This window comes from Ips typographus, linkage group LG2 (assembly GCF_016097725.1).
Source record: "Ips typographus isolate SLU linkage group LG2, UJ_Ityp_2.0, whole genome shotgun sequence".
Taxonomy (NCBI): domain Eukaryota; kingdom Metazoa; phylum Arthropoda; class Insecta; order Coleoptera; family Curculionidae; genus Ips; species Ips typographus.
Window position 1 is genome coordinate 8,300,135 of NC_138423.1, and position 24,986 is coordinate 8,325,120.

A 24,986-nucleotide genomic window follows, 5' to 3' on the forward strand; every position below is an offset into this window, starting at 1 on the left:
CGATCGAAACATAGAGAGTGCCGTGTTTTACGATAGAGAAGAGTTTGCTATAATAGCAATTAATTTTTCTTGCTATTCGTTAGAGAGTTCGCCTGCAGGTTTTCATTTGTAAACAAACCAAGCTTCATTGCTTAAACTTGAAACTAGTGAATTAGTGAATCTTCTAGAGGCCGAAAAGTAAATAAAAATTTCAAAAAATTAGGTTTTGATTTAATTAAGGACAGAAGAAAATACAGGGCAAAAAATTCAGTAGTTTTGTGATTTGTTGGACTTTTTTAGAAAGATGTGCCGAAGTAAAACAAACATAAACAAGACCTCAGAGAAAGTTGAGGTAGGTGGACTATTGTCATTTTGGTTGGTATGCTAAGTGCTAATCTTAGTTTTATTATTGTCACAGACTGCCAAAGCTAAACTATGCTCGTTGCCTTTTTGCAGTTAATTTAATGTAATTTCACTTTTCACTAGGAGATTGAGGTAGAAGAATACGAAGTTATGGACAATGGATCTTTGATACTAGTCCCATCTACATCCTACAGCATAACAAAAAATATTGAAGGTGATAATAAATCAACAGATTCTCTGAGTGAAACCTGTGACTTGTTAATTAATAACATTGATGCTGATAGTAGCTTAAATTTTGATGCTGAACTGGATCAAGAGACTTTACTTAATTTTCGTACAACATCTAGAGTGAAAGATTGTGACAGTGGAGCTACTCCTAAGACTGCATCAAGGAAACAAAATGTAAGGATATTTTTATTGTTTTTCTTAGGTCATACATGACAATAAGCACAACTTTTCGATTACAAGTACCAATAGCCTCTGGAGGGCCTCTGGAGCCACTCCAAAGTTAAAAAGTAAAAAATTAACTAAGTACTTTGATGTTCTACATCAGGATGAGGTCGAGATCGATAAAACTCTAGCAAGATTATTATTTGGATGTAATCTGCCGTTCTCCATAGTGGATTTACCCATTTTCACGGAATTTATTAGAATAATTCGTCCAGCATATGAGGATAAAATTCCTGGTCGTAAAAAACTGAGTACCACCTTGCTACCACTATGCTACAAACTGTCGAAGGAAAATGCGCTTTTCTTGATGCCTTTTTGAAATTTGAAATCTATAGCAATTGTTAAAGAAAAATCCGGAGTTGACTGTTATGCTGTAGTATCTGACAATGCAAGTTCTATGGTAAAAATGGGATCCCTTATGAAACACGCTATATGGCATAGTACATGTAGCAGTCATACGGGAAATCTTTTAGCAAAAAGTATTTTGAACAAAGATTTGGCAGATAAAGTTAGCCTTGTACTTAAAGAGTTCAAAGAACCAGACTTTGAAAAGAACATAATTTTCAAAGGAGGACACCGCATTCTACTTCCCGCAGAGACACGGTGGTGTTCGTAAAGAGACTCTAAGTCACATAAAAGCAATAGCGGCATTTACAAGAAAGAAAATTAAATGAACTGTTAAAGAACTTCTATTTAATGATGAATCTACAGAATGAGTAGAAGAACATCTAAAAATACACAACCCAATATTGTCACACCCGTGTTAGTAGTTACGGTGCACACCCAGTAACCAGCACAGTCAGCAAGGTTAGCGTAATGAGGTCGCTGACTAGTATAAAAGATGCACCGTAGCTCGGCTAAGGCACCGAACTCTGGGGTCATCCCCAGAGGGAGGTCACGAGCGACAGTCCGAACTTTCTAGTGCCCGGACGGCTCGTTACCCTGTTGCAGTGTCTTAAGTAAATCCTTTGGGCGTGTCGGACATAGGGGCACCCTGCTCGTATCGAGCGGGTTCCGCTTGGCGGCACATCAGAAGGCCTTACGCACATTCACCCACACCCACACACCCCCTCTTGGACAGTGTTCACTGCCTAGCCTAATAAAAAAGACATACCTACTTGAGCTACAGTCTTGTTTCTCTTCCTACGCTACCCCCTTAAACGTGACAATATGTAACTTGATCAACTAAACCATACCAAAATAAAGTGAAGGATAGACAACAGATGGCATTAAATACTTATGCCTTGGTTTGGTTTTTTTTTGTAGTTAGTTTAAACCGTTTTGTATAGTTACTTTCACTTCAGTTTTGTGATTTGATTTTATAAATAACAAAACCAATAAAGCAATAAAACAATTGTTGACAATGTTGAAATTGTTGACTATGTTGACACGACTATTTTTATTGACCTCAACCTAATTGTTGACATGTCAACAATTGAATTGTTGACTCTGCCCATCCCTGGATTTCAATTTACATATAAAACGTTTTTTTTAGCCTTTTACAGGTTCCAACGATCATGGGTCGCATATGCCTGTCGATGCAACGAATAAACTTTTTTGGATATCAGCTAAGTCCAAGACAATAAAGGCGGTTATTTCAAGAAGCTTCACGATTATTGAAGAAGCCTCTACAGTCAATGCTGTAGAAATATGTCGAAAATACATAAATTTACGACCTAAAACTGCTGATGGGAGATTGTACTTGCGATATGTGGCTGGAAAATGTACCAATGAAAATGTAAAATGTAATAAGCGTCAACACAATTTCGAAAACTTGATCCAGAAAGTTTTACCGGACATGGAATGAGGCGCTCTTTGGCAACATCATTGGTCAATGCTGGAGGCGATATTACCACTCTCAGTTATATTGAAGATTAATTGTGCCACAAAATGACAATTGCTGAAAAAATAGAAGTATTACCTAAAGACCGCAAAGTGGTTGGCCTCCCTCCCCATTTCTTCAGAAACTCCCAATCAAGTGGATTCGATTCTTTGTTTTTGACATAAATGTTAATGTTAATAATAATCCCAAATAAAATACTATAAAATCAAAGGGTGGTTTTTATTGTGATTCCGACTACAGCCTAAACTGGTCAATTATAGAAAAGTGAAAGCGGAGTAATGGTAATGGTAATGGTAGGTGTGGATGGTGACAGATGTACTGCGACCTGATTAGATCTATTGTACCCCATCTTCTTCTGCTATCTCAAGGTTTCCTTGTTCATAGCAGCCCCTCAAGATTTAGTTCCTTTACAAATTTCAGGATCTTGAGTGAGTCTGTTCGAGGTTTTTCTTCCACAGTGTTTAATCTTCTGTGGCGTACAGAATAACACTCCAGCAAGATGTGGTGGGGTTCTTCTCCGCAAAACCTGCAGGTACTGTCCTCTTCTAGGCCTTGCTTCCTTAGGTGTTCTCTGAGTCGACAATGACCCGTTAATACCTTGAGACTAATTTTGCTGAGGTTAACCAGTGTTTTCGATCTTGCTCGGTTAAAATTTTCGAGGAGATCTTTGGCCTGCCTCAGTCCTGAAAGTCTTTGTCAGTGCTCAGTTCTTCTTCAGCTTTATTAAGTACTTCCTGGACATATGCTTTCCCAAGGCCGCAGAATGGTTCTGGCCCGATCAGTGGCGCTGATGACCCTCTAGAAAGCGGAGTGAGAACAGGAGGAAACAAATTTTGATAAAAATAGGTACCTACTGATTTTGCAGGTAAGCGTAGTGTACTTTAATACACTGTCGTGTATTGGAAGGTCTTTAATCCACGCCAAACAGACGTATTACACCTTCATAATATACCGGTCGTGTCTAAATAATTATATGCTATTTCTTAAGTAACACTTACATAACATGCAGTGCATTTGTACTGTTGAATGGTAAAAATGGTAAGTGCACTGCAAGAAGTAGACAAATGACATCATTCACAATAAACTCAAAATTAAAATTAGAAAATAGGAATCAGGTTAGGATTTCAGAAACACAAGACATAAACGTCATCATACAAATAATCGGAACCGTAAATACAAACTAAACACTTTCATTCATAAACAAATACAAAAAAGCATTCTTTCAAATTTTCGAATTTTGAATAGTTAATTGACAAGAAAAATACGCATGTATCAAACTGAAACCTCTGAAACGACTCTCCTTATTGGTTGATTGTATTAAGGCAAAACTTAAGAGTAAAATCTAGATAGGTTATGCACTACTATTAAGTTATTAATTCCACAGTGTACAAGTATGAACAGTGCATTAGTTCATAATGTACCTAACCTTTAGCAGTGCACATACCTTACCGTTGCAATAGCCATAAAGTTTCTTGCCTTGACTTGCACTGACCTTTCTTGCAGTCTCATCAATCTGTTCCATGGCAATTTCTTCTTTCATTTATGCGACGAAGCTGATATCAACACGTGTCAAAAACTATATTTACAAAATGTTTTTAAATTAGATGACGACCTATAAACAAACTTATTTTTGAAGGCAACAATGATCTTTATGGAATTATTGACAAATTGAACCCTTATGTATTTTTAACACGATTTTTAACAATATTAACTTTTTATTTGTTTCAATGTAATACGATCATTCTATATGTTTAACACAATTTATTGGACACAGATCACTTGAGATTTGAGACACTTCAGTTATGCTTCAATAAAAGCTAGTCTAAAGCAGTATCTCGAGCAATGTTTTTTAATACTGCAAGCACTAAACAGATAAAATAATGATTTTCCATAAACTGATTAGAGCGCCACATATTGTGCAAAAATGTGTTAATTTCCGTAAAATAAATTCGTTTTACAATTTCAAAAAATATTCCAGTTCTGCAGACCTTCCTGATGGATATATTTATGTAAAACCTAAAAGGTAAGTTAGATTTTTTTGTGTTTTACAATAACGTGAATTTTTAATAGGGGTGTTAAGTCTGCAAAAAACAATACAGTTCACAAAATCACAATGTTTATAGCGCATTGTCCTCGATGTGCCCGATAAAATTTCTTTTCAATAACATTGAAGCAAGACTTAGTAATAATTTCATTACGTAAAGTTATTCATTAAAAATGCAGGCACCCAACAAACTCCACTCTGAAATACACGGAATATTCGAAAAATGTTATTGACGTTGTTGTTAATGAAATTTTATTGACCTAGGTAAATAATAATGTCAATGTCTAGTCTTCTTCTGCTTCTGCTGCGTGTCCATTAATGGATGTTTTCGATCACATTTGTCCACTCTTCCTTATTGCGTGCATATATGCATTAGTTCTTGCCTTGTCCTCAGTCCTGTCCACTGCCTAACGTTGCGAAGCCATGACAACTTTTTCCAGCCGATTCCTCTCTTTCCCTCAATCTCCCTCTAAATTATCAATTGCAGGAATTGGTACCTCTTGTTGCGTATTACGTGGCTCAGGTATGCTGTTTTTCGACGTTTAATGGTGTCTAAGAGTTTGCGGTCTTTATTAATTATTCTCAAGACCTCATCGTTGTTCTTTTGCAGTCCATAGAATCCTCAGTACACGCCTATAGCCCCACATCTCGAATGCTTCCAGCTTGTTTATAGTGCTAACCTTCAGTGTCCATCCCTCAATGCCATAAAACAACACTGTCCAGACATAGCATTTGACAAATTTAATTCTCAATCCAAGATCGAAATCAGTATTAGTGTACACTTTTTTGAATTTCATGAATGTGTTGCGGGCATTTTCAATCCGGCATTTGATTTCTGTGTTTGATTCCCAGTTTTCACACAGCAACGTTCCTAGATATTTAAGTTTATTAACTTGCTCTATTGGTTGATTCTCAAATGTTAGGCTTGAGTTTTGAAATTCTTGTGGTTTTCGACTAATTATCATGAAATTAGTCTTTTTGGTGTTAATATTGAGGCTCATGTTCTTACTGCATTCCCCGACAGTCCCCGCATAACGAATATTGTTGACCCATACACCATTTACCTTAACGCCCACGTTGCGTTCTTCTAGGGCACTACACTTCTATTGTTACAATGTCTCACCTTGAGATTTTTGCTGGCACTGTCAATTTTGATTTTTGTTCGTATTGTTTTGGTTATGGCTCGCTTCGGATAGAGTTCTACTGCAGAAAATCAAAAGAACCAGAAAAATTTATTTCTGCGAGTACAAGGCAGTCGCAGTCTTATGAGTCTTATTATATTATTGATTATATTCATGGAATTGTCTTATCAAATACCATTCGAGCTCAGATTTTGAACAGGATAATTTTTCCGCTTGTCTTCTCATACTTTGTTTATGGTACAAAACTCGACCTGTTTGGCACGACAGGTCTCGTGCAGTTACACTAAAAAGAAAGTGTTCTAAGACAAGCACAAACATTATCCGGCTAAATCTGAGCTCTTATGGTATTGCCCCCGACAATTCCACTCATGTACAAAAAATGCCATATATAAGACTTTAATTTTTGTTCATATTGTTCTGGTTATGGCTCGCTTAGGATTGAGTTTTACGGCAGAAACTGAAAAAGAAGTTGAAAAATTGATTCCTGCCAATACAAGGAAGTCCCAGTCTTCAATATGGAAACAATTTAGTCAGTTTTGTGAAGAAAGGCAGTTCGAACTGGAGACACCGTTTGTGTCTACCGTGGTTTTTCTTACTGTGTATTCTAATGCTTGAGCATTGAGGCTCCCTGCTTCAGGCTTGGTTTATTTAAAATTGTTCTGTTAGGTTTCCTTGTATCTTCACCCGGCTTTCAGAGATCTCCATTGTTAGTCGTGTTAGCCTTTCACATTTTGGTGGTATGTTAAAGTCTAACATGATTCTGTAGAACTTTTTTTCTGTTCATGCTGCCATATGCCTGTCTAAAGTCCATGTAGAGTTGATATACATCAACGTCATATTTCCAGCATTTTCCAGAACTTTTTTATTGCACATAATTGGTCTGTGGTTGATCTTTCTGGCCTAAAACCTGTTTGATATTCGCCAAAGATGTTTTCGGCTATTGGTTCTAGTTTGTTTCGGAGGATGGTTGTGAAGACTTTATATGTTGTTATTAGGATTTTTACATTCTAGCTTGTCTCCTTTGTTGTGGATTGGGCAGATGATGCTGGTTCTCGTTGGGCATTTTTTTGGTTCTCCATTTAATTAGGCCCGTTATCGCTTTTGCTAATTGGGCTCCTCCATATTTTATTACTTCTGACGGGATGTTGTCCATACTTGCTGATTTGTTTTTCTTTAGCGGCTTGATTGCTTTTCTCACCTGATCTTGAGTTGGAAGGTCGTGCTCCTGTTTCGAGGTTGGATTCGTTCCTTTGTTGGTTCGATTCTGTTCTACCACACAAAGACCAGAGACAAGATCACGAATCACAAATCACTTTAAAAATGTTCATACCATAATAGTAACGCATGTTAACGTTAACAACTATTTCCGAAGTCTTACGACGAATCGTCTCCGAACAACAGCAAGATTTAGCTTGTTGATTCAGTTTGTTGCGACTCCCTGTACGGGGTGATTGATTGAATTTTGACCACCCCCTTAACTTTCTTAATTTTGATTTTAGCAAAAAACGTTAAATACAAAACTAGTAGATATTTAGGTCTACTTTATTCTTAGATAAACAGTTATTATACAGGGTGTCCCAAATTTGAGTAACGATCCAAACTTATGTTTTTTTAAATACAATGACCAACTTTTTATCCGATATTTGAATTCTACGCCAAATTCTAGGCCTAATTGATGTAAAATGTCTGTATCGATATTCAACTATTTCCGCAGCAGCGTCCTTGATTGAGTGAATTTTGACCACCCCCTTAACTTATTTAATTTTGATTTTAGCAAAAAACGTGATAACGAGATAACTGGCAAAGAGTGGGCTGCGCAAACTTCTTTTGTTTCAAAGATACGGGTGGTTTTTGAAAAATGGTCATTTTTGAACCTCCTCTGTATTTCATTTGCTATTAAAGTTATCAAAAAAGTTTCTGACATATGACAGTAATTTTAAATTTAAAAAAAAAAAAAAAATTACAAAAAATTACAAATTACATTTTTTTTTTTTAAATTCCTAGATTTTGGAACGCCATCTGTACTTTCTAACTCATAGAGTTGAGTACAGATGTCACCAGATGTTGCACACAACTATCATATGACAGTAAGTTATATATTTTTTTTTTTTTTTTTTCACCCTATATATTTTTAGTTCATTTAATTCTGTTAATTTTTACTTTTTCAACATATAAGTTTGTAAACGTTAATCTTGGTAATTAGAAAAAAAGCGTTTCCTTGACAAAAAAGTGCTCAATAATATGTTAAAAATACCCACAGTCGAAACAAAATTTGGCTATGTTGATATTAACATGTTACCTGTCGTTTATAAACAGTTTTTTCAACTTCCACCTTAAAAATAGTAGAAAATAGAAATGGCCACTTTTCTTATTAAAGTGACGGTAGAACTGTTTGTAACTTAGATTTTTAATAAGATTTATTAAAAATATTTAATTTTCTGATGTGTTAGTTTATATGATTTCCGATTTTGTTTGGTATTTTAGATATTGGCTTTTTTTTAGCTTAGCAAAGGTCTTTTTTAAAAATAACAGGATTAACCTCTACAAACTTATATGTTGTAATATACCGTTGAAAAGGTAAAAATCAACAGAATTAAATGACGTAAAAATATATAGGATGTTCCATTGAAAAAAATGTAACTTACTGTCATATGTCAGAAACTAAACGGAACAGAAAAAAACTGACTACGCCATTGGATTCTACATGAAAACTTGTACCAGAAACCGTCCTTCCTTTTTTGATAACTTTAAGAGCAACTGAAATACAGAAGAGGTTCAAAAATGACCAATTTTCGAAAACCCCCCGTATCTCTGAAATAAAAGAAGTTTGCGCCGCCCACTTTTCGCCAGTCATCTCAGCTCAGAAAAAGAGATCAGAACACGTATGCTACTTTTTTTCTATCTATTACCGTTTTCTCTGTACCCCGTAAAACCATCGAAAATGCAGCACCCTGTACAATACCAATAAAATTAACTTGACGACAACACTATTTAATGACTAAACTTAAAAGTAAAGTGCTTTTTAATTTAGATTCAAAGTAAAAAGAAGTCAGACGCTAAAAAAGCGAAGTACTTCAAGATTACATTTTTTAAGAAATAATGAAGTATCACAAAACCATAATGCTTGTTTGATAATCGTTATTGTGTATAACGAAGGTACTTAAATTCTTAAAAAGATATTTTTTTGAGACGTACAACCTTGTTTTCGTATTTCTAAACTGTTGATAACCATTTAGTAATATTTTTTCTATTCCTACAGGGATATTAGCTAATTCTTAACAGTTCAGTGAATGGATAATTAAGCAATTGCCGCTGGCTGAATGAAAATGGTATCACAGTTTATTCCTAACTGTGAAATAGAAAATAGACCAACCACGTGCAGTTTTAAGCGTGATTTATGAAACAGACCAATTACAATTTAGCTTGCTAGTAAAAAATGGTTTTTATCGTCACTGACAGTTTGCCAACAAAACATTTCGGTTTGGCTTGGGTTGTTTGGCCAAAGGGAGGCCTTTCAAGATTCAATTACTACTCACTTAATATGTAAAACGCATCTGCTTTATTATATGCTTAAGAAAGTGATGCAATCTACTGACTACTGAACTTAAAACGCCTCCCTCGAGGTTAACGTTAAAGTGACAGTACGCAACACCGAATTAACTATACCTATGCGTATTTTTAAAGTCACTTTTACGTATTGTTGCCAAACAAAAGCACCACAATAATGTTACGGCTTTCCCGTGGGTTTAGACAAAGTCAATTTAACTCAACAATAAATTTATTTACACTTCAAAACACTCTGTACAATAATTAATTCAGCTACCAAAAACACTACTACAATTCCACAATTATTCTACTATTTAAACTTTACCGCGTTACCAAATCCACTACTCCACCACTGGTCCACCGTCGAGACCGCTTCTTTTATATTCGACAAACCACGTTCTAGAATGACCGCAAAACGCTTCGCGATTTCGAAGATGCTTCTCGGTGTATCGTTTTCTAACGGTGGCCTACTTTAACACGCGCCCGGTCAGATATTGCGGCGCATCGGATCCATCCCGAATCGAGTGCTCGTTCAGTAAGTATCGAGCATAGTAGGCCCAAACACTGCCCCCCTCTTAAAGCTGATCATCCCGATCCGCTTCATCTAGTCCCTGGTATTAACACAACATAACACATCATATGTGAATGTGAAGCACTTGGTCAAAGGCGACAAACAATCTTCGGGAAAACTAAGTTAGTACTGAAAGAGATACAAAGAGCACCAAGCAAGGACCTTCTTCACCTCGTACGGGAAACAGGGATAATGGACTGGTGTAACTAAAGTACCACAAACATGGGGACAGTACAATAAGCCATTAGGCTTACGTGCTATCTGGAGCTGACAGCCGACAGACCCATGGAGAAAGAAAAAAAAAAAAAAAAAAAAAAGTCCCTGGTATTTCTTGAGTCTGTCCAGATGGACAATTTTCATCTTGCCTTTGGGGCTGCGTTGGACTCTGTACCCGACGTCGTTGAATCTTTTTACCACATTGTAAGGTCCCTCCCAGTGTCGTTGCCATCTTTGACTTAATCCTTTGCTCCTCCTGGGTTCAAAGATCCACACAGAATCACCTTACTTATAATTGCCACCAGCTGGTCTGTGGTCCAGTGTCATCTTCATATGGTCGTTGTTTGGTTTCATCTTCTCTCTTTCAAGTTCCTGAATTGTGCTTGATCCCTTCTGTAACGAACACTGGTCGCACCGTTTACACCATTCCTCAACGTCCTTTCTGAAGTTAATCCATTAAAATCGATTTCTTATTCTAGCCAAAGTCTGGTTTACTAGAAAGTGTCCTCCTCCGCGACTGTCATGTAGTTCTCGCAGTACATTCTCTTTGCAGGATTCGGGCACTATTTTTGTTTGGTAAACCAAGCGTTTTCCGTCTAGACTTTCCCATTTGCGAGTAATTAAGTCATCTCGCAGTCGAAGCGAATTCCACTGCAACCAATAACCCGTTACTGTTCTTCCATATCTGGAAATCTGTTGCTGTCAGAAATGTTGGGTATAAGAGACGGTTGAATGGGGCGGAAAAGAAGAGAAGTAGAAGACAACCTAAAAAAGTGTGGTTAAGCAAGGTTGTTATTGGATGGATGTAGAAGGGAAAAAGATAGCGGGAAACTTTATTAGATTTTGCTAGTTTTGTCAGGAAATTAAAGTGTTTTGTACAGACCTTCCGTATTTTATTTAACGAACCGGTCGACGGCCCTTGAAACGGGTAGTTTCTTTGGTGCACGACACAACATTTGGCGACCGTGACAGGACTTATTGTGGAAAATAGTGGAACTCTTTTTCGGTCTGTAAATAAGCTGGAAAACCCCCGTGTTACTCTGGAAAGTGCGTGGAAAATCCGTACCATTGCAGTCGAGTTTTGTAAACTTTTACCGGGTTTCGAACTTTGTCGTTTTAACCTCGAAACTTTGAGTGATTTTGAATCGGGTTTGCAAATCGTTTATTATGGCTACGGGACTTGAAATTACAAAGAAAAGCCGTACCGTGTACCGGAGTGCGTTTACACGAGCCGCGAATGAACTAGAAGTGGGGTTACAGTCGGAAAATCCTGACAAAGACTTAATACAAGCTTCCCTCGAAATGTTACAGTCAAAATTCGAGTGTCTGAGCAAAATTGACTGTGAACTATATGATCTTTTGTTGGAAACGTCGACAGCCGCTGAACTGGAAGCTGATATAGAAAGCTGTGATGTTTATGCCAAGAAATTTACTATACTGAGGCTGAAATGTAACAAGGTTATTGAATCTAGTACCCTAACTGGAAGTAGTGATAACAGGGGGGCTGATGGAAGAAGTACTGTGAGTATTGAAGATAACCACACAGGTATGCGTAAATTTAGACTTCCTCGTATTGAGTTCAAACACTATGACGGTAGCATCAAAGACTGGTTGGCTTTTTGGGCTCAATTTAAAAAGGTTCACCAAGACGAGAGTATCGATAACCATGATAAAATTGAATATTTAATCCAGGCAACTTTAGCTGGAAGTCGAGCACGACAACTTGTTGAGAGCTATCCGGCCATGAGTGAGAACTATTATAAAATTATAGAAAGCATGCAAAGTAGATTTGGCAGGGAGGATCTCCAAATAGAGGTATATGTTAGGGAGTTATTAAAGTTGATTTTAACCAACACAACCTCTAAACAAAAGATGGAGATAAGCAGTCTATATGACCAAATTGAAACTCAGTTGCGAGCTTTAGAGACACTTGGGATAACAACTGATAAATGTTCCGCCATGTTGTATCCATTGATAGAGTCTTGTTTACCCCAGGATTTACTTAGGGTTTGGCAACGTTCAGCTATTTTTAATAGCCCTGCTAGTGGTGACGACCCAACCGACTTTTCGTTGGAAATTCGGCTAAAGCGACTTATGCTTTTCCTTAAGCAAGAAGTGGAAAATGAGCAGCGCATTAGTCTAGCAGCTGAAGGCTTTGGTTTAGGAAGTGGTATGAGGTCGTCTGGAGGAGACAATGCCGGTCAAAGACGGGGAAAAGACAGACTTCATAACGAACCAACTGCTTTGGGTCTTGTAAATGCAGAGGTTGGTCGCATTAATCGCTGTTTGTTTTGTTCAGGTACTCACTTGTCCGAAGCCTGTTTTAAAGCCCAAAAAATGAGTCTAGAACAACGGAAAGAAGTGGCCGCTAAGTATAAAGCCTGTTTTCGTTGTTTGAAAATTGGTCACCAGTCGAGACAATGTAGGGGCAGAATGAGATGTTTGTTATGTGGTCGTTCACACGTTTCTTTAATGTGCTCAGAGTTACTCGCCACTACTAAACAGGATGGTGGAAATGACAAGCAGTGCGAACCAACTACGACGGAGGAACCAAGTGGTAGTCATTTTCGTGAACATACGCTAGCTAATCACACGTCTACTCAAGTATTTTTGCAAACGCTGCGTGTGACAATAAAAGGAGATAGAGGGTCAAAAGTAGTTAGGGCTCTGGTGGATACTGGCTCACAACGGTCGTATATACTGAAAGATACTGCCACACAGCTTTACTGTCAACCCAAAAGAGTGGAAAAGGTTGTACATTGCCTTTTTGGGGGATCAGAGATGTGGGTGACGCATGAGTGTTTTGATATTACTGTTTGTAGAGGTCTATTTTCCCATACTTTTGAAGCCCTGGATCAACTTACTATTTGTGGAACTGTACCACCGGTGTTTTACGGACCTTGGACCAATGAGTTAGACATTTTGGGCGTCCAAGTATCAGATAGTGGGCAGTCTGGTCCCATAGAATTGTTGTTAGGGGCTGATGTTATAGGCATGTTGTACACCGGACGACGAGAACAGTTACCCTGTGGATTGATCGCCATGGAGACTCAACTAGGCTGGACACTTATGGGAAAAGTTTCAAGCAAAAATGGCGCTCGTTCAACTACCGTCATGACGACGTTAAATTTGTTCGTGCAAAACGCGTCCCTTACTCAACTGTGGGAACTGGAAGCTCTTGGGATTAAGGAACCCTCGGATAAACGCAGCAAAGAAGAAGCTGCCATTGCTGCCAGGGAACTTTTTAATCAGACAATCCACATCGATTCAGAAGGGCGATATGAAGTCAGGTTACCATGGATAGAAGACCATGCTCCACTTTCCAGCAATTATAGCTTAACACAGAAGAGATTAGAGTCTGTTGTTCGAAGGTTGAAATCCACCGGTTTATGTGATCAATACGAACAGATTTTTGCCGAGTGGGAAGCAGAAGGAATTATCGAGAAAGTTAGTCCAGACAAAGTTAATCATCTTCTGGGACATTACCTGCCCCACAGGCCCGTCATCAAAGAGAGCAGTCTAACTACAAAAATAAGGCCGGTTTTTGACGCTTCGGCCCATGAGAAAGAGAAACCTGCTCTAAACCACTGCCTTGAAAAAGGACCCAATCTGATAGAACAAATCCCTTCCATGTTATTGAGATTCAGAGAAAAAAGGATTGGGGTAGTGGCGGACATTCGTAAGGCTTTCCTGCAAATAAGTGTACATACTGCAGATCGCGACTTCTTAAAATTTTTATGGCTAGACTCTCAAGGACGCGAAGTCGTATACAACCACCGAAGAGTAGTTTTTGGTTTGAATAGCAGTCCTTTCCTTCTTGGGGCCACTTTGGATCATCACCTGTCCCAATGTTTAAATTTATGCTGTTCCACTAAGTCGAGTAGTAATCTGCTGTATACCCGTGAGACGGTGGAAAAATTGAAACGAAGTTTTTATGTGGATAATTGTATGGTTAGCTTATCCACAGAAGCAGGAGTTGAAAAGTTCATCAGAGAATCAACAATCGTCATGAAACAAGGACTGTTTGATCTAAGAGGGTGGGAGCGCACTGGAGGAATGGATTTTGGTGATTTTGAAGAAACCTGCGCAGTGCTCGGACTGAATTGGCACCCCAAAGGAGATTATCTTACTTTGAATTATAGTTTCATGAAAGACGTTACTTTGGAGATGAACGCCCTTACTAAACGACAGATACTTGCTTTGACACAGAAAGTTTTTGACCCAATTGGTTTTGTCAGTCCCACTACGCTCATACCGAAGCTGATGCTTCAACAATTATGGAAGGACGACCTGACCTGGGATCAACCAGTGACTGAAGACTTAGCTCACAAGTTTATGAGTTGGATTAATGAGTTGCATTACCTGCAACAGATTAAAATACCTCGTTGGGTAATGGCTGGTACCAACGAAGCGGAGGAATTGAATTTGCACACGTTTTGTGACGCCAGCCAATCAGCATATGCTTGTGTCGTCTTTCTACGAGCTGTCCGAGGCGGTAAAGTGTCGGTATTTCTGTTGGGTGCAAAAGCAAGGATATCGCCTCTGTGTAAAGCAGCTACAAAAATGACCATACCTCGACTGGAACTGTTGGCGGCCACCATAGGCGCTCGTCTTTACTCATCCTTGGTGGTAAATTTTGAACAAGAAGTTCCATGTTTTTTTTGGAGCGACTCTTCCACTGTGGTACATTGGATTCAACGAAAGGAAGAATGGGGAGTGTTTGTGTGGAACCGCGTAAACGAGATAAGAAAGCTGACATCGGCAGACGACTGGCGACATTTACCTGGAGTGTGTAATCCAGCTGACTTACCATCCCGTGGGTGCTCTCCGAAGCAGTTACTCGACTTAAAATGGTGGGAGGGACCCCGATGGCTTTACGACGACCCGGTTACTTGGCCAACTGCCGTTGAAGTTCCCAATGAGGAAGAGATTAATGGGGAAAAGAAAAAGAAACTTGTCACTACATTGAACCATTTGGAAAAAACCGATATTTGGCACTTTAATTACTTTCAGAAGTACACCAAAACCGTACGTATGTTTGGGTGGATCCAGAGATTTATTAACAATTGCAAGCGCCCAGATACAAAGAAGTATGGTGAACTTGATGCGGACGAGCATAACGCGGCAGAGGTACAAATCCTGAAACTAGTGCAAGCTGACTGTTTCACTGGATTGAATGACTCAAGACTAATTGGTTTTTCCCCCATGTGTGACGAAAAAGGATTAATTCGTCTCATGTCCAGAATATCTACAAGGTCAGATAACGATGACTTTCGTTTTCCCATAGTGTTGCCATCTAAACATCCTATAGTGAAGAGTATGATCATGGAAGTCCATATTAAGTCATGTCATGTCGGAACCCAGGGTCTACTTTCACTCCTTCGAGAGAGATTTTGGTTGCTTAACGGAAGGCGTACCATTAGATCCGTAATAAAGCACTGTGTGGTTTGTAACCGGTTTAACTCCAAGAACTTGTCGGCGAAAACGCCACCGCTACCTATGGATCGTGTACGAGATGCGGCAGTTTTTGAGGTGACCGGAGTAGATTTTGCGGGACCGTTGTATCTCAAAACTGGAGAGAAGGCTTGGATCTGTTTATTCACTTGCGCCGTGTATCGAGCCGTACATTTAGAACTTACGACTTCACTCTCCACTTCTAGTTTCCTCCAGGTACTTCGACGATTTGTAGCGCGTAGAGGAAGACCTAATACGGTTTACAGTGACAACGGTACGAATTTCCTAGGAGCAGCAAATGCTTTTGCGACATTAGATTGGGAGAGAATTATGCGAAAACCCACAGATACCGCTTTCTCAGGAGAGTTGTGAACCTGAGATGGAAGATGTTGGCATTGAAGTCGAGAAAACAACTAGGTGTGGACGCATTAGTAAGATTCCAAGTCGTTATTTAGACTAGTGTTTGTTCTATAGGAAATTTGATGTAGTTACCATCTTTGGTTTGTTTAGCTTTACGAGCTTAATTTTAGTTTTAAGAAACATTTTTTTTGTCAGCAATGTTTCTTAGGTGGGAGAATGTCAGAAATGTTGGGTATAAGAGACGGTTGAATGGGGCGGAAAAGAAGAGAAGTAGAAGACAACCTAAAAAAGTGTGGTTAAGCAAGGTTGTTATTGGATGGATGTAGAAGGGAAAAAGATAGCGGGAAACTTTATTAGATTTTGCTAGTTTTGTCAGGAAATTAAAGCGTTTTGTACAGACCTTCCGTATTTTATTTAACGAACCGGTCGACGGCCCTTGAAACGGGTAGTTTCTTTGGTGCACGACACAACAGTTGCCAATCAGGTTTCCAATCCTTCTCCAACCATCTTCTGATTACTTTCAAATCAGAGTCTGAGCGCTGTCCTTTTATTATGTCTTCCTTAGAAACGCTGCTCTTCATTCTTTTTGTAGCCTCTTTATCTGTCACCTTCGCGATTTGACCAATCCTCCAACCATCATAAATTTGTCCTTTCCGGTACCTTAAGTCACTATCAAAAGCTTGACGATCCTCTACATAGCGTGGTATTTGTCCTTCCGGGTTCTTCATTTCCTGCTCCTGGTTACGCCAGTTCTGCGGGGTCGGCAAACGAGACTGCTGTCTGCAATTCCAGCGGTAATGTCCTTTACGTCCACAATTATAACACGAAATGTTTCTTTTAGCAGAGGAGTTCCGGTGATTTGTTCTGATGTCCTGATTTCGTCGGCACTGCGGGTTTGGAGAACAAGACCGCTGCCTGCAATTCCTGCTATAGTGTCCTTTGTGTCAACTTCCAGCGCTCGAACCATTAATTTGCTGCTGTTGCTCCCTTTGAATATCTTCAGCATTTTCTTCACCTCCGGATCTCGAATTCCTTCTACAAAATACTGTGCTACAAATTCTTCCTGGATTTCATCCGGGACGGCAAGGTAAGCCAGATGCACAAGGCGACGAATATCGGCTTCAAACTCTTGTAAATTTTCACCAGTTTTCTGCAGTCTTGCCTTTAATTGTGTTTGATACACTCCTTTCTCAGCTCATCTGGAATGTTGTATTGTGATTTGAACTCACATAAAAGACTGAGATGCTCCCGCATTGCCCTAAGATAATTGTCAAGCCACGTAATGTTTCAGGATGTAGTAGTATAAGTAAAAATAATAGCGCTGTTTGGTAGTTGAGTCAGCTGTTATTCTCAACTTGCTTATCTAGAAGAACTACTACTTGATTAATTATTATTCGTGAAGTAAATGAGTGAAACTTGCACATTATAAGAATTTTCAATGTTAGTATAATATAAGTTCTATGGATTTTAAAGTCTGATTTATTTGCAGTCACTTTTGTTTCGTTAAAGTGCTTTTCATGCCTCATAATCAAAATCTGTCGGGAAAAGTTACATTATTTTTGCTCACAAATGAATCTCTCTAACAACGAGCGGGCCTAGTGCCAATTAGCCTGGCTCGGGTCTTCTGAAAACCCAATAACTGCCGAACCAACTCGGATCGAACTGACTCGGCGCTTGAAGGTACCACAGAGACGTGGAGAAAGACGAAAGGGTGCAGACAAGCCAAAGAATTGATTGAAATTCCAAGCGAAGCCAAGTCAACCTCCAAACGGTTGATGTCAAAGAGTCGCTGGCTAATAAAAACTCTGGTGGCGGTTCTGACAGGCCACTGTGGCACAGACATTTGCATCTACTAGCAACTGGTTATAGCCCTGTTTGTTCACAATGTGGAACGGCGGAGAAAACATCATATCATCTTTAGGAGTCTGCTATCGCTGTGGGCTTGGGGCCTCCCTTGGGGCCAGGTTGAGTTGGCTAGGTGGGGCTTGTTTGAGGGGAAAACGGCAAAAAAGGACCTAAAAATACTCGCTAGACCAATTAGATTCCCCGGCATTACTACTAACTAACTATCTAGCCTATTTCCTAAAAGCATTTTTTAATTTTAATTTTCTACGGTTAAAATTTAAAATCCTAGGAAAGGATCATTTCCTACAAGTTCGCAGTTGATCCGTTTATTTTCAGCGAGCGTTTAAAAATGCCTACCAATCAGGAAAAAATAGTGTTAGCTAGTGCTGCTTAAGTTGTATTGAATTTACTTAAAAAGGAAACGGAAAATGATAGTATGAGGTGTGGTTCCCATAAAGTTGAAGTGAGTGAGAGAATGACAGGGATGGCGCATGACATTGATGTCATGTCAAGTGCTTTCTTTGATGTACCGCCTTCTTCTCGAACTTTTTTGAGCGCGAACATACAAACGTTCGGTCACTCACTAGATGATTATTTGTGTAGAATGTTCGCTCTTGCTCGCATTTTTGGTAAATACGAACACTAAGATGATTATTTGTCCAGAATACTCGATCGCTACTGTTCGATCTTATAATATACCGAATACACCTTAAGGTATTTCCAAGGGTATTTTCAATTTTTATCCTCGGTAGATAAGGATGTCATAAATACCTTTGTTGTTGTACATGCAGTATTAAGAAAACCATTCCCACATACTTTAAATCTAAATTTATATTTACAGGTTACTGAAAATTCCATATGCTCTAACGATACCGCCATTTGCAAATAACCAGGAAGTCATAAGTAACTTGAAAGAAATGGACGATTTGTTTCCGGAAGTAATGGACAATTTAAAAAACGAACCACCTTATCAAGAAATACCAGAAATGATAGATCATTTAAAAAGAGTGAGAGCAACTTTTTTTGTGATGTTTTATAATGCTTGTATACTGGGTTTTAGGCCATTGAGTATATAGTTCCTTACGGGAAACGGGTGAGAAGCATTCGTATTATGCAAGATTACAACAGGCTAGTCAAGCCCGAGGATCAAACAGCCGAAAAGTGGAAACTCGTCAAAATATTGTGTTGGATTCAGGAAATTGTAAGTTTATACACTTTAATGACTATTTATGGTATAATTAGAGAGTACAATTATTATTATGCATGCAAAATTACGTGTTTTCAATAACTTGGGTCGTTTGTATGTGAAGTGTTAGGAAGAGGCTTGAGAGAGGTGATTCGGTCGTCCTCATTGAATATTTGCAAGGAAAACCAGAGTTTTCTTAAATAATTTAGCGCCAAAGTAAATAAGTTAGGTGGAGACATTGAACGATGTTATAAATGCAACGTACCAGATTTTTGGTCTGTGGTTACTGATAAAGTATCTTTATCACGATTTTTTTTTTTTCTTTGCATTTTGTGGGTAGTAAGTAACTTAAAATTATTACTAAATAAACTTGTTTTGATTAGAGAATGACGGACGGCGATTGGTTATGATTTTGAAAGGTTGGTAACACTACCGAACGTGAATTTTCCTTAACGGCCGCTTGGCGCAAAATTTTAAATTTCCGAATTTTAAAGGCCCTTTGAGTCTTAATGGTCAAACCTACGGTATTGAAAAAATTACAAGTTAATAGCCGAAAATGTGCTCTACAACTTTTATCTAAAGGGTTTTTCCATTAAATGAACCGTACAGGCGCAAACAAATAAAAACTGATTTCCCATGTTAATCTCCTATGTCCAGGGTTCTCCTGGACACCTGGGGGGGTCAATTTTTGACATCATACGTTAATTTACGTATACGATTAAATGTAAATATAGATGTAATAATGCGTGGTGGACTATTTTTGACCATACGCAACTTTAGAAACGTATGAAAATTATACGCAAATTTGCGAAGAAGCTCTCAACAACACGCATTATTATATCTACCTATATTTACGTAGAATCGTATACGTAAATTAACGTTTGATGTCGAAAATTTACCCCCTGGTATACAAAGTGAGCGATCGCATGCAAAAAAATAAATTTTCACGTCGCCGTCAATTAAAGGTGTGTCTCCTCAAACTGGAAACTAACATTTTATGGTTTTTACGGCATATACCTTTCGTGCAGATTTTCTTAACCGCAGTGCGTATATCATGAACCATTTTCTCCTTCAACTTGTTGATATCCATTTCTTCTAGAGTTTCAGTTGGTTCAATTTTTTTTTTCAGCTCTCTTTGATATTCTTCCTCCTTACGACTCAATTCTATTGTGGGAAATCTGTCTTGATGAATCAGTTTATTTCTTTCGACTTTGAGATTAAAAGCGAACGAGGCTCTAACCATCCTATGGTCACTATCCGTGTAAAAACTGGTTCAATACTGAAATATTAATGCATATTTTTGTGCTATTGGCAAGTATGTAATCTATCTCGTTCTTGGTTTTGCCGTCGGTGCTTCTCCATGTCCATTTCCTCTGTTTGGGTTTCTGGAAATAGATATTCAGACAGTATAGGTTTTCTCTGTTTAAATATTCCAACAACATATCTCCACGTGGGTTTCTTTTGCCCAGACCGAAACTTCCAATGTTTTCTGAATCGGCTTTGTTTTTTGTCCGATTTTTGCATTAAAGTCACCACTTATAATTTTGTAGTGACATTTCTCTGATTCAATTCAACTCAACAAGAAATAAATTTATTTACACTTCAAAACACTCCGTACAATAATTAATTCAGCTACCAAAAACACTACTACAATTCCACAATTATTCTACTCTTTAAACTTCACCGCGTTCCAAATCCACTACTACTCCACCGTCTGAAACCGCTTCTTTTATATTTGGTAAACCACGTTCTAGAACCACCACAAAACGCTTCGCGACTTGCGTCGAACGTCGAAGATGCTTCTCGGTGTATCGCTTTCTAACGGTGGCCTACTTTAACACACGCCCGGCCAGATATTGCGGCGCATCGGATCCATCCCGAATCGAGTGTTCTCTAAAGAAAATGTTATTATTTTTTATGAAATCGCTGAGGTTCTCGAGCAAAATAAACTTTTCGATGCAAGGATTAAACTCCGACCTGGTGAACATATGATTTAAAACGCCTTGGGCAGTACCTAAAATCTCAAAATTGTTCTGTGGTATACATTTTAACCGCATACTCACAAAGCTTATAAAGACCATCATTTACACTACTGATAACAGCCAATACATTACGGGGCGAACCACGAGCTCTGTGTACATCCGGTATTGGTACACGAACCGTAGTTCCAACCTGAACCTTGGAGAATTTTTGATCGGAGAGCATCAGCATTTTGGTTGCTTGTTTTTCTAAAGATTCTCTCGATCTTTTACGCTCATAAGCAATGTTTTCCTGTCGCTCGCAATTAAGACAAATTGGGTCAATATTAACTTCTTCTTTGAGATCTAAGACTGTAGAGCACTGGTTGCAAACTATTCTCTCTTCGTACGCTACAACCATAATGAAATAGAATGCTATTTGTTAAGCCAAATTCCGAATAATAACATCACCTTTAAATAAACTACTCTTTTCCGGCACACTTTCAGCATCTACTGTCTCAGCAAATTGAATTTCCAATTGAAGATTTTCAGGAACTGTGTTCATGTTTTTTTTCCTAGGCGAATTAAATGTGGTATGAGTCTCAAGCTCGTTAGGCTCTTCCTCCATTTTTTTGCGCCAACTTTCTACATCTTCTTCAGTGGTCAAATGGTTGATTACATCATGTGGAATGCCAGCTGAAACTAATCCCACCCGAGGTGGACATCCGAACATAGCCTCATATGTAGATCTTCCAATTCCTTGTAAACAAAATTGTTATAATATTGGCGATAAAACTATTTTCGAATTTTCGCTATCATGCATAACGAAACTTCTTAAACTGGATAAATTTTATTCCTACAGGCCAGTCTTTAGTTTTATTTTCATCCATCCAGGCCGATAACTTTTCCTCAATATCTATATTGGCCCGTTCAACCGATCCCTGGCTCTGGCTGTGCCTAGGTTTCCTATGGACAATTTTAAATTCTGGCCACATTGTATGTAATTCTGCCAGAACTGAATTGACGAACTCTCGGCCATCGTCGGAATGAAGTATTAAAGGTGCTCCAAAAGTAGTGTATATTTCCAACAAATGAAATGCTACTTCTTCGGCCCGTTTGCTTTTCAGAGATTTTAGCAACACATACTTAGTTAGATGGTCTTGATATACCATAATGAAGCGGTATTGGTTGAAACTTTGCGACTGCATGTCGATCAAATCAACTTGGGCACGCGAATTAAAGTTAGAATGTAGAATTGGTCTCGAAACTAGTCCTCTCTTTGGAGTGCTACTTTTCTTTTGACTCTGGGTACAAAGCTGTAGGTATTTCATTATTGTTTCCTTGGCGATGTTACAGTATAGTTTATTTACTTCACAAACCATCCTATTTCTCCCACCGTATCCGATAGCCAAGTGAGCATTATGTATAATATCAAACAATTCTGCATTCGTTACATAGTAGAGAACCTTAGATTCCTGAGTTTCACCAACAGAGCAATACGATTCTTATATTCCTGTACGTTTAAAAACGATTTATTGTCATCTCGTTTGTTTTGTATGATTGCGTTTATATTTTCAGTAAATTTACGGCGCATTTTATCAAAATTCATGTCAAACTTTGTTCACAATAGCTACTCACTAAATTGTACTCTACAAACACAACAAAAACACAGTGGGAATACCCGAGAACACGTCTTTACCACCAACATAACCCAACTTATAAATTCATCGTCAATGGCCGTGGTCTTATGGGCCATATCGACATCACCCGGACAATGATGTTAACAGTGCTATTTTATTAGGAGTTATTAACATTCTCCAAAATTACATGGACATTAACGTTATTGGCCGGTCATTATGGGTGATGTCTGGATTTTCTGGGCCTTATCGTCTTTGACCGGCCAATGTCGTTTATCGTCTTCGCCCGTAACATAACCCCTAACATACACTTAGTAGCTTTGTCCATTTTTCAACTTGCTTTTAGGTTAATATTTCGGATTTCAGTTGATAGTATTTTCGTAGGTGCATGCTGCGGTTTTGTTAAACGATGATTTAATGGACAATTCGGACTTTAGACGAGGAAGGCTAACGTGGTTCAAACAACCTGGAGTCGGTATGAGAGCACTTACTGACATGATCTTAATGCATGAGTTTGGTTTTTTTCTACTAACTAAGTATTCTTTTACCGATTTTTGCTTCCATAGTTCTTTGGTACTAATACAATGAACTTTCTAGATATTGGGCCAACCACAGTTCCTACGTTCTGCTAATGGAATTGTTTCACAAATACTCGTTTTACACATACATGGGTCAAGGGTATGACTCAACATTCCGGGATGATATTACAGGGCGTATCAAATTTGAAGACTTTACAATGCAAAAGTACCACGATTAGTCCTTATTGTCAACATGATTTAAAATGTAAAACCAATTTAGGTTTCGCAATTGTGCCAAATACAAGACCACGTCTAATGCGCTAGCGCCTCCTTTCGAGTTATCATTAGCTGCCGCCAAAAAGCATAGCCCCAAAATCTTCAATGATATCGCACCAATTTTGATTGAAATTGGGAATTTTTTTCAAATTCTGGTATTACTCTTCCATATTTGTGTCAATTTTTACTTAAACTGACTTTACAGAACGACTTTAAAGATTTGTTCCACGATCAAGGAGAAGTGGTAACCAAATCAGAACAACCCACTTTAGGAGCGGATATTCCTACTGGTCAGTTGACCTGGTTTTCCGCCAAAGTTCTAGAAAGTGGTACTGAGGAACAGAAACGAATTTTAATTGAAAACTACGGCAGGTACTGCTTTAACCGTTAGATTACTTACACTTAGTATAAGAATATCTTTATTGCAGAACTGATCCGAAATGTGTTGAAACTGTATACAGAATTTACGAAGACATGAAACTGGATGAAGTACTTTTCGAGTACGAAGAAACTAGTTTTCGATGGTTAGAAAGTGAAATAAGGAAAATCAACAATGGTGTTCCTCATGCAATTTTACAAGACTACGTTGAAAATCTTTATAAACGACGACCTAATATATAATGTCCAATAAAGCACTTCTTAAAACAAGTTCCTGCAACCAATTTAGTCAATTTAGACCTTTTTAGACTTTTTGTGATATTATCAGATTTGATGTTTCAGGATCAACATCAGAAACTATCCAACATACTCGCAAATAATTTCGATGTATCTTGTTTTTCTAATACTTATGCACAAACGAATGGACAACCTGCGATAATCTCAATTTTATTAAGGGGGTAATATCAGAAACAAAACATAAGCGTTTTACTGGAGTCTGTTATTATTATTATTATGTAGCGTATAGTTGGACAAATTCACATGATATCACAAAGGTTACAATAGTACATACACCAAAATATAATTCTATGTACAGCACAATAAAAAATTTGATTTTATCATTGATTCAGTCCAACACAGAGTCGGTGGCCCCAAAGATGTCGCTCTCCTCTCTTTCATATGCTGTGAGGGGGCATTCTGTTGCAATATGGTGATGAATAGTGTGGCGAGGTTCTCCGCAGCTACAAGTCGGTGTTTCAGTGGGTTCCCATTTATAGAGCGAGTCACGACAGATGCCGTGGAACGTTCTTATCCTGTTGAGGATTGTCTACTCAAGGCGAGGCAGCTCCATTCCTGGTTTACAGGGTGTTCCATAAGTAATGGTAAATATAAGTGAAAACAAAACTCAGAGTCGATCTCCACAAAATACTAAGTCTAAAGTACAGTCTTTTTACCTTCTCTTTAATCCGAACCCTCGAGGCATGGTGGAATGCCTTCTTAGAAGCTGTGGAGTTGGATCGCAGAGAGACATACTTGGATTGTAGGCCTCTACGCAGGCACTCGGAGTTGAACCATATGTCTAGACGGGTAAACTTCCTCCTTAGTACGTTCTTCTGGAGTTCACGGACCAGAAAAGTTTAACCAGCTGATTGTATCGAAAAGTAGTAGTCCATATGCACACAGTGGAGTGGTGAGTGTAAGTGAAAACAAAACTCTGAGTC

At 38.4% G+C, this 24,986-nt stretch overlaps 1 protein-coding gene and 1 pseudogene across 1 annotated transcript; both read left to right on the top strand.

The window, feature by feature from the left end:
- The first annotated feature begins 283 nt into the window (after window positions 1-283).
- On the top strand, window positions 284-1,614 carry LOC145725575 (uncharacterized; annotated as a pseudogene).
- A 2,858-nt stretch (window positions 1,615-4,472) lies between these two features.
- LOC145724727 (geranyl diphosphate synthase-like) lies at window positions 4,473-24,036 on the top strand. The gene is made up of 8 exons (XM_081973139.1): window positions 4,473-4,658; window positions 18,655-18,820; window positions 18,874-19,014; window positions 22,979-23,130; window positions 23,192-23,338; window positions 23,393-23,543; window positions 23,594-23,760; window positions 23,817-24,036. Exons 1-8 carry the CDS (start codon window positions 4,516-4,518, stop codon window positions 24,007-24,009), a joined length of 1,260 nt encoding a protein of 419 aa, XP_081829265.1. The 5' UTR covers window positions 4,473-4,515; the 3' UTR covers window positions 24,010-24,036.
- The last annotated feature ends 950 nt before the right edge of the window (window positions 24,037-24,986 follow it).